The 10,805-nt window shown below is 41.7% G+C and overlaps 1 protein-coding gene across 5 annotated transcripts in view; it reads left to right on the top strand.

The window, feature by feature from the left end:
- Nucleotides 1–409: 409 nt before the first annotated feature.
- Nucleotides 410–10,805, top strand: part of LOC108268894 (NACHT, LRR and PYD domains-containing protein 12) — a 113,837-nt gene continuing 103,441 nt past the window's right edge. For all 5 annotated transcript variants that reach the window (XM_053684608.1, XM_053684615.1, XM_053684632.1 and 2 more), the window contains exons 1-7: nucleotides 410–509; nucleotides 1,171–1,252; nucleotides 4,570–4,668; nucleotides 5,048–5,102; nucleotides 6,424–6,628; nucleotides 6,841–8,605; nucleotides 10,511–10,687. In XM_053684608.1, coding sequence (XP_053540583.1) covers nucleotides 1,200–1,252; nucleotides 4,570–4,668; nucleotides 5,048–5,102; nucleotides 6,424–6,628; nucleotides 6,841–8,605; nucleotides 10,511–10,687 — 2,354 coding nt within the window. In that variant the 5' untranslated portion in view covers nucleotides 410–509; nucleotides 1,171–1,199. The remainder of the gene's footprint in view (nucleotides 510–1,170; nucleotides 1,253–4,569; nucleotides 4,669–5,047; nucleotides 5,103–6,423; nucleotides 6,629–6,840; nucleotides 8,606–10,510; nucleotides 10,688–10,805) is intronic.

The following is a 10,805-nucleotide window of genomic DNA, read 5'->3' as shown; positions in this document are numbered from 1 at the left end:
CATACCACTGTTTCACTCATGAGCTGACAGAAAAGAATCACATGACCTCCTGTGATCATGTGATTTATCAAATTTAAACAGAACATTCCAGAAGAACTTCCTGGTAACAGTGTTGATTGATCTGGAGAGGTTGATACCGGCTGTAATGATAGTTGGTGTTGTTCCCAGCACTTTTCTTGAAGTTGCCATGCAGAATTCTTTATTATTCTTAATATATCCTCTAGCTGCTGATATCTGTCCCCACTCCAACACACACACACACACACACACACACACACACAAACCAGTTTTGTTTTAGACATGATAAAAAAAACAGAAAATTCACTCATATGTTAAAACCAAAAACATTGTGTTGTGTTCATGCGTCTGTGTTGTGTGTGTGTGTGTTTATTTACTCCACCTCCTGCTCTAAAAATTATTTTGACTAAACCAGTCAATCCAGTTGGAGTAAAAGTGAAACTCCATTTAGTGACGATTGGACTGTAAAAGGTTCTCAGGAGAAGAACACAGTAAGTATCTAAATCTAAAGCTATAATATGTGAATGTTATGAATCTACACTAGATGAAGAACAGTTCAGTTGATTTTTACTGAAGTTGTAACTTACACAGTTTACTGTAGGACTTGATTTTACTGTAAGTGAACCGTGTGATGATACAGAGTTAGATTTAACACACACATGTTGGACTGGAGTAAATATGTGTCCTGCAGTGTTTCTCTGAATGTTGCACAAAAAAAAGGCAATGACTACAATTGGCACGAACAGTTTTACACTTAAGTCTCCATCAGTGAACAGTGGAGAAGTTCAACAAAAGTAGATTTAATGTTAAAACTGTATGAATTTCCTGGTTACACAACTGCAGTATTTGACCATGTAGTACACAGTTATAGAAGGGTTATAAAGGTTATATTGACACCCAGATGAGGACGGATTCCTTCTGAGTCTGATTCCTCTCAAGGTTTCTTCCTCATATCGTCGCAGGGAGTTTTTCCTCACCACCGTCGCCTCTGGCTGCTCATTAGGGATAAATTCATACATTTAAAATTTATATACTAAATTTATAGATTTCTTTAAAGCTGCTTTTGGACAATGTCCATTGTTAAAAGCGCTATACAAATAAAATTTAATTGAATGTGTGTGTGTGTGTGTGTGTGTGTGTGTGTGTGTGCAGGTCTATAGGTATAATCTGTTGGAGGAGACATGGCCTCCAAAATGAGTGTGTCTGGGGAGCAAGACACAGAGAAAGGCGAGAGGTGAGTGAAGTGTGTGTGTTGTGTCCGTTGCTATTCTGTTAGCTTCAAAAACTACAGAACTTGTAGCTCAGTGACGAAGATTTGAAGATTACTGCACACCACTCACAGTCCTGTATGGTAGACTTGTTCAGCAACATTCCACTGACACAGCCTACTGTCAAGCTTGTGTTTTTCTCTAAAACACACATTCCTAATCAGCAAAAGTTTCTCTTCATGTCTGATCTGCTCCACGTACCTTCGTCATTGTGGACAAAGGGATTCCTTTGCTGGGAGGAGACCTAATGTCTTTGCTACTTATAAATATTGCCAAGAACAGAGTACTGCCTCCTAATACCTCTGTCTCTTCTCCTTCTTCTCCTGTGTATGAATGTACTGCTGCATTCACCTTTGGGTAAAAAACTGTGTGCACCCTGTGAAAATATATACCGCTGTCACACTTGTACATCAGACACTCAACCTAAAGTATGTGCTCACTACTGGTGTGATTGAGTGCACTGATACCTCTGCTTGGGTTTCCCTCATAGTCATAACACAGAAGAACTCTGGCAAAGAGTGTGCATGTGTGTTGATCTACATTAGCCTAAGAAAGCAGTCATCAAAGATGCCTTTCCTCTGCCTCATATGGATGAACTACTGTCCAGATTAAGGGTGTCCTCTCTAACATTGTCTTGACCAACTTCCAAGTGCATGAAATTCACACACATGCCAAAGTCCTTAAACCATCCTACTGTGCTTGAATGCGGCCAGGGTACAGTTTGTTCATTCCAGCAGCACAATCTGCCTTTCTTAGGTCACATTGGTTCATCTGAGGGCCTACTTCCAGAAAAAGAACACATACAGGTCATCGCCAATGACCTGCACCCACTGATTCTATTACATTCTGCTCCTTCTTCTGGCTGCTTTCCAGGTACTCTAAATTCCTGCCACACCATGCTACCGTGGTACAGCCAATCCTCGCATGTCTGAGGCAGATAGAGATGCATTCCAGTGGACTGTCAAAGCACATGCAAGTTTAAAGGCTGTTAAGAAAATGCTTGTGAATAGCCAGAGTCTAGCCTTGTTTGACCACACACTGCACACCATTATATCTACAAGTGCATCTGACTATGTACTGGGTGCCATCAAGTCTCAAGTGGGACCAGATAATGGCAAAAGATCTGTGGCATTCAGTTCCTGTACTCACTCTGCTGTTGAGCACATTTATACTACTATGGCAGACAAAGCCCTTGCGTGCATTTGGGCCATTGAAAAGTGGTGTACATACCTGTGGTCTACATCACCCTTAGGACAGATCACCAGACACTGTCGATGTTGCTGTCCACAAAGGGTGTCAGCCGTGCTGGTCTGTGTGTCAGCAGATGGTCTGTTTGCCTTATGTACTTCAACTATGACATCATCTACTGCCCAGGCTCTTAAAATGCTCCAGCTGATTGCATGTTCTGCTTGCCCCTGCCTGCTACTCTGTCAGCTGACAGTACTGTTGCTCCTGTTCAGGCAGATGATGACAAATCAGAGTATATTGCCCTCCTCTCTACTGCTCATAAGACCTTGTCAGCTATTTGACCTATTACCCTCTTCTATTCTCTGATCTCCATCGCTTACAAATCCCACCACGGGTTGATAAGGACAAAGCAGCAACTCTGTGATCCCAAAGATGGAGGCTCAGGTCCTAAGTAAAATCTGTGCCTGCCAATGGTGCCAGTTGAACATCATCCAGTGCCACTACAACCTGTGTCGCTTCCAGATGGCCCATGGAAGAAGGCTCTCAGGGACATTTTCGGACTCTTTTAAATTTCTACACCAGACTGCAGGTATGCAATAACGATGACTGACTACTCTAACAAATGGCCTGAGGTTGCTTTTACTCAGTACATTACTACTGACTTCAGTCGCCATGGAAACCCTCTGAGAATCGTGACTGATAATAAAGTACAGTTTACTTCTCCACCATTCACCCCTTTCCTGGAGGAAAGACAGATCTGCCACAACTGCTCTTCCCTCAACTACCCAGCTGCCGATGGAGCAGTAGAGCGATTAAACCGAGTGCTTAAGGAAAACATATAATTAACAATACAGCAATGACATTCATGGAAATCAGCTGTGATTGACTTTATTGTAAGTCTACCATGCCACTGTACATGCCACAACTAGTGTCCCCCCCCCACACACACTGCTCCACGGCTGACCTACGTGCACAAAACTAACACTGTTTCCACCTGTCACTAAATCACTGCCAGTGAAGATCACTGAGCAAGCCAACAACATAAAATAAAAGCTTATTCTGATGCCAAAAGTAGTGCTCATCCTCCTTCTTTTCAAAAAGGGAATAAAGTGCGGATGTGAAACCTATTACATTTTCCAAAAGGACACAGGAAGTTCAGTGATCCATTCACAATCAGTCAAAAGTTGGTGAAGGCACATACAAGCTGAGTAATAGTACAACATGGAATACCTTCCACCTCACTGCATTCCCAAATACCTCAACTACACACACTACACATACAACACATACAACTGAGGATAGTGTAACCTCTGACCCTGCTCATTCACCTAGACCAACACAAGATATACACTAGTCTACCTGGCTCAGTGACTATGTTATGTGAACCTCACATGCACTTCCGTTAACTCCACTGCTGTTCACTTGTGATTTTCTGTTGCACTTATTACTTCAGTAAAAAGTCATTGCAAGTATATTGAGTGTGAATGTGTAGGATGATATTGTGTTTTTAATCAGTCAACATTATAGTTTCAGTACTACTTGCATATGTCATGATATTCTGCTGAGACTGTGTAAATGCTTCTTTCAACAAATGGGGAAAGTGTCCTAAATGTTCTCTACTTCCGGGACTCTCTACTCTGCCACACATTGAAGTTGTGTGTTTATTCTTGGAAATAAATATTTACATTTTATTTTTATTTTTTATTTTATGTATTTTGTAACAAAGCCTTTCTCCACCGAACATATAACAGTGTGACTGTGCAAAACATAAATGTTCTCACATTCACCAACACTAAACAGATCAGACTCTGTGAAACCTGATGTGTATCTGTGAAAAGTGAGGACTGAATAGTTCAATAGAGCAGTTTTCTATCAAGACATTTAAAACCAGATGATGATTAGTGACTTTAAGCTGAGGAACATGTCTAAACATGTCTAAGTTGTCCCTGTAGCTGGTTAAAGTTTGTTTCTTCCTTCAAAAAGATTGTATCAGTGTTAACATTGAGTATTGAGTTAACAAGTTTTATATTAGACATTTTAAAATCTACTGATTGTCCACTTCATGTTTTGTGTTTATAAACATCTATATCTTCAGATCAGACTCACCTGAACCCAGTTGTGTGTCCATGAGGAGTGACGGGTCAATAACCCGTCTAATACACTTCAAAGACAGAGACAGTACTACTGATCTGAGGTCAGTGGACTTTAATATTAGTTCAGTGTGTAATCACTCACACTCTCACGTGCTCAAACTCTGGTTTAGAGAATTACATCAGTTCATCACATCTGCTTTCTCAGAGCTGGAGAGTGTGATATTACAGACGTGAAATTAGATAATGACATTTTTACAGCCGTTGATTTCAGTGAGATGAAATGTGATGTGATTATGTAAATTACTCATACTGTGTTTTCATAAATACATTTTTTCAATAAGCAGTAATAATCATTTAGTGAATCTTGAACTGATTATTAGTATGGATAATTAGAAAATATGTCTATTTATTAGTTTGTGTTTTACAGATATGAATATGATTTATAGTCTTTGTTAAATGTAATGTTTTGTATGTTCACAGGCTGCAAAAGGATTCAGATACCACACACAGCAACCTACTGGAGTCTATATTTAAGGTTTGTGGGTATATTTGTGCGTGTTTTTAATATAAAACATGTTACTGTAGTGGTGCAGTTTGAAACGGTCAGGCAGTGAAGATGAGAATTCAGCAAGAGCAGGTCCCAGAGCCTGTAACTAGCTGCTATGTGTTGCTGAGTAAATAAATAAATACATGTATCTCATCTTCTGCCAAATTATTACATTTTGTTATGACTCGTGTCGGTAGGCTGTCCTACCCTGAGGTCCAAATCAAGTCTCGCGTCCCTGAGTTCACGTTCAGGCCTACTGAGCCAAATTACCAAATGCCGCTCACGCCCAGCCAAGCTCTGCTCACGCCACAGTCCACCGACACGCACCGCCCAGCTCCACTCACGCCACGGTCCGCTGACACGCACCGCCCAGCTCCGCTCACGCCACAGTCCGCCGACACGCACCGCCAAGCTCCGCTCACGCCACAGTCCGCCGACACGCACCGCCAAGCTCCGCTCACGCCACAGTCCGTCGACACGCACAGCCAAGCCCTGCTCACGCCACAGTTTGCTGACACGCACAGCCAAGCTCCGCCCATGCCCCAGTCCGCCGACACGGCCAGCCAAGCTCTGCCCATGCCCAAGGTTCACATAGTGACCTCAGAGCCTCAGCCTCCCCGTTCAGCTGAGGTCGTCGCTCAGCCCGCCTGCTCCATGGCAACTAGCGTTCCCCCCTTCTGCTTCGAGGAGACCCACGCTCCTCTCCCTGGCCGCACGGGGGACTTCTCTCGGCCTTCCAGTTCAGCTGGGGACGTCGCGCCGCTTTCATGCTCTGCCGAGGAAATATCTCAGCCTCCCTGTGCCATTGTAGAAGCCGCCCGGCCTCCTGATTTTGCGGGGGACATTTTCTCCAGGGGGCCAGGACCACCAAATGGAGGACGTATAATTTTGGGCGCTCCGGGAGTAGCGCCCTTGGGGGAGGGTTCTGTCACATATCAGGAAGCTCTGGACTCCACTTCCCATCAGCCACTGCACTGCATTACATGTCACATGACCACCTGCACCTGATTCACGTTTTGGTTAATGAGCACTCATGTGTATATATAGCCATTGTCTGCACTGATTCAGTCTTTTGTTGTATTAGACGACCATGTTCCATGTTTTGTTTCATGCCACAGTATTTTGCCTAGTTGTCGTAGTGTCTGTTTTGTTGTTTGTTCATATAATAATTGTTATATATCTGCGATTGCTTCTGAACCCATCCTTGATTCGTGACACACACACTGAACCACAAATCATATTATATCATAGAAAATAGAGAGTAACATTATGAATTCATAATTTTCTCTTATTTTTTATTTCTCATCAGGAGCTGGAGCACAAAGTCATCAGTCTGTTAAAGAATGAGCTGAAGAGATTTAAGAAGCTCCTGAGTCCAGATTACCCAGCATGCTCTGAGAGGGAGGTGGAGGATGAGGAGGATCAGAGCAGTGTCAGAGAGGGAGTGCTGAAGATCACACTGCACTTCCTGAAGAACATGAACCTCACAGATCTCGCTAACACACTGCAGAACAGTAAGAGCTCATGGGGTTATAACATCACTTTAACTTTAGAGGAAGGAAACTGCTCGAAATTTATTAAATACGTCTCATCATAATGATGTGCTTTTATCAACACAATATAATAACAGATCAGCACTGACATTACATATGATACACAGCTATGAAAATATCAATAGTCAACAGAGATGATCATAGAGTTTACATGTTATTCTTCTTTTTATCAGAACTCGTCTCTGTGCACCAGCGAGAACTCAAATCCACACTGAGAGAGAAATGTAAAAGAATTAATGAAGGAATCTCACAGCCTGGAAGTTCAGCACTTCTGAATGAGATCTACACAGATCTCTACATCACAGAGGGGTGGAGTGGAGACGTCAATAATGAACATGAGGTGAGACAGATTGAGACAGCGTCCAGGAGACCAGCAGCACAGGAGACACCCATCAAATGTAATGATCTCTTTAAAGACAAGTCCATCAGAAGAGTGCTGACTAAAGGAGTTGCTGGAATTGGAAAAACAGTCTCTGTGCAGAAGTTCATTCTGGACTGGACTGAAGGAAAAGCAAATCAGGACGTCTTCTTCATGTTTCCACTTCCCTTTAGAGAGCTGAATCTGATGAAGCAGGAACATCTCAGTCTGATGGATCTTCTTCATCACTTTTTCCCAGAAATAAAAGAATTGCGATTAATAGACTGTGAGATCAACAAAGTCCTGTTCATCTTTGATGGTCTGGATGAGTGTCGACTTCCTCTAAATTTCCAGAAGAATGAGAGACTGTGTGATGTGACAGAGTCAGCCTCAGTGGATGTGCTGCTGACGAACCTCATCAAGGGGAATCTGCTTCCCTCTGCTCTCCTCTGGATAACCTCTCGACCAGGAGCAGCCAATCAGATCCCTCCTGAGTGTGTAGACCAGGTAACAGTGGTACGAGGGTTCAGTGATCTTCAGAAAGAGGAGTACTTCAGGAAGAGGATTAGTGATCAGAGCCTGGCCAATAAAATCATCTCACACATGAAGTCTTCAAGAAGCCTCTACATCATGTGCCACATCCCAGTCTTCTGCTGGATCTCAGCCACTGTTCTAGAGAGAATGTTGGGTGAAGCAGAGCGTGGAGAGATCCCCAAGACTCTGACTCAAATGTTCACACACTTCCTGATCTTTCAGATCAAACACAAGGACCAAATGTACCATCAGAAATGTTGCCCTGATCCTCAGCAGACCAGAGCGAGTATCCTGGCACTGGGAAAACTGGCTTTCCAACAGCTGGAGAAAGGAAACCTGATCTTCTATGAGGAAGACCTGAGAGAGTGTGGCATTGATGTGAGAGAAGTGTCAGTGTACTCAGGAGTGTGTACACAAATCTTCAGAGAGGAGTTTGAGCTTCACCTGGGGAAGGTGTTCAGCTTTGTACATCTGAGTGTTCAGGAGTTTCTGGCTGCTTTATACGCATTTCTCTCCTTCATCAACAAAAAGACTGCAAAACAACAAACCTGGTCTGATCTTTTCACCAAGTCAGACATGTCTGATTTCCTGAGGAGTGCAGTGGACAAGGCCTTACAGAGTGAGAATGGACACCTGGACCTGTTCCTCCGCTTCGTTCTGGGTCTCTCACTGGAGTCCAATCAGACTCTCTTAAGAGACCTACTGCCCCAGACTGGAAGCAGCTCTCACAGCAAACAGGAAACAGTCGAGTACATCAAGAAGAAGATCAGGGAGAATCCATCTCCAGAGAACTCCATCAATCTGTTCCACTGTCTGAATGAACTGAATGATCATTCTCTAGTGCAGGAAGTCCAACATTACCTGAACAGAAGAGATTCCTGGTGTGTCGGTGAAGACAGACTCTCTCCTGCTCAGTGGTCAGCTCTGGTGTTTGTGTTGCTGACCTCAGAAGAGGATCTGGATGAGTTTGTTTTGAGGAATTATCAGATATCAGATGAATGTGTTTTGGGAATGATGCCAGTATTGAAAGCAGCAAGAAAGGCAGAGTGAGTAATTTTTATTCATAAATGTATTACAGGTTTTGCTGAAATAAATGATACTTCAATAATTAGAATAAAGCTCATCAATAATTACTCTAATTATCTCACTATCATTCTGTATGTAAGGAGAATGAAGGAGAACAACTTTATATAAGCAGCAAATTTCCCCATAATTTAAAAAATAAATTTTCTTTGCTTTAAGGAATGAAATACCTAATATTATGAGGGAAATTAAGTTTGTATCGAGACCAGTCTTGAGACCACACGCCAATGGTCTCTGTCTTTTTTGTTATATTTTCGTTTAAAGGTTTTTATTTTCTAAACGAGTAAACTCTGTTATTTCCCTCACACATCTTCCCTAACCCCTAATGTAATGATATAAAGTAGGCTCATAGTGCAGCACTTGCTAGAAGAATGGGCAATGCTTATTATGTCCTATGTACTTATTTGTACACATTGATAATACTAAAGTCGATGGGATATTTTAGTTACTTCAAGAGAAATTTCATGTCCGGTTAGGAAGATACTACAACAACCAAATTAACACATCTGATTGTCTGGTCTCGGTCCTGACATAGACTCGTTTGGCTCTGGTCCTGGTCTTAAAGGGAAGTTGTTTACAGTATATGATGAATGTGGCCATGCGTGAGCACATCAGTTGAGAATGTGTGGTATTCATCAACGCCCATTGTGTACAGCTGTATGTACACGTGATAAATACAAATATTCTTGTGCGTACAGGCCGCTCTTATGCACAGTTTAGAACTTGTACTTGTACACACTTTGATAAATGAGACCCTTAGTCTCTAATGGTTATTAACAGCCTTTATAAAAACCCACCACCTTTTACATGTGTACTGCTATGTGCCACATTACCACCTTCTATGATTGTCAGAAAATTATACAGTGTGCCATCATATGTCTCGTTTTTTTAAAAATGAGAATGTTTGCAGAATGTTTCTAGGTATTTTTGGGCCATCTTGCATGCACAGTGTGTTTGCACCGGCTGTCCCAACCCCAGAACATAACATAATCACCCCAGGCTGAACAGTTTCCAGTCAAATGCTGCTCATTTTTTCTCCAAACATACCTTTAGTGATTGTGGCCACACAGTTCCATTTTTACTTCATCAGTCCACAGCAACATGTTTCCAAAATGTCACTGGCTTCTCTCAATAGTTTTACACACACCAGACATTCATGTTTGAGGTTGCAGGTACGGTTTCATTCTGCTTCCTCCATGCAGATCATATTTATAGAAGAAATTCTCAAGAGAGCAACCCTGGAGAGTAGATCAGTGCAGCACCACTCCTTTCTCAGCTTCTTCTTCCTGCAGGTCCTTAGTCTTATTTGTGGGTTTTATTTTAGTTCCTTTCTGTAGCATACAGGGAGCTCACAGATCTTCTTATCTGCCATTTCTTAATAACATTTTGGATATCATTTTATAAACTTCTTTTGACATCAATTACATTTATTTTGAGATCCTCATTGGATCAGAGGAGTCCGTGGTTGTTGAGTGTTAGCAGAATGTTTGAACAGTCAGAGAATTTCTTACACGCTGAAATTGTTATATTCTTGACCTGCCTAGGGATAGGGTCAGGGTCAGTTAAGGCCCATTGAGTTAATTAAGTTCTGAAACTTTACAACTGGAAGGGTATCTAAACTTTTGCTCATTTGCATTGCTAAATATATTAAATATAAAGCAACTGTTTATTATCATTTGTTGATAAATGTCTTTTTTTAATGTTGACTTTGTTGCATTGTTATGAATATTTCTTTTCACTTCAAAAATGAACAAAATATGTAAATTGCTAACTTTAGAATTCTAATTAAAATTATTTTAAGTATTAAGTTAAAGAAAACAAAAATATTTTTGTGATTAAGAAGTGCTCTGATATAATTTCTCTCCCAGTCTGTCTCCGTGTAATCTCAAAGAGGATGCCTGTAGACCTCTGTCCTCAGTTCTCAGCTCACCCTCCTCCAGTCTGAGAGAACTGGACCTGAAATGTAATTATACCCTGCGGGATTCAGGATTGAAGCTGCTCTCTCCTGGACTGGAGAGTCCACACTGTACACTGGAGATACTGAAGTAAGATCACTTTAAATGTAATTTTTTAAGCTCCAGTACCAAACTTTGTTTTGTTTAAAACTGAATAAAAGTCAATGATTGCGCAAGTACATTAAAAAATCAGTGTTTAATACTGTCT

Source organism: Ictalurus punctatus, chromosome 1 (assembly GCF_001660625.3).
Source record: "Ictalurus punctatus breed USDA103 chromosome 1, Coco_2.0, whole genome shotgun sequence".
NCBI lineage: Eukaryota > Metazoa > Chordata > Actinopteri > Siluriformes > Ictaluridae > Ictalurus > Ictalurus punctatus.
Note: the sequence above shows the minus strand (reverse complement) of the source record. Positions and strands in the feature narration are given on the sequence as shown.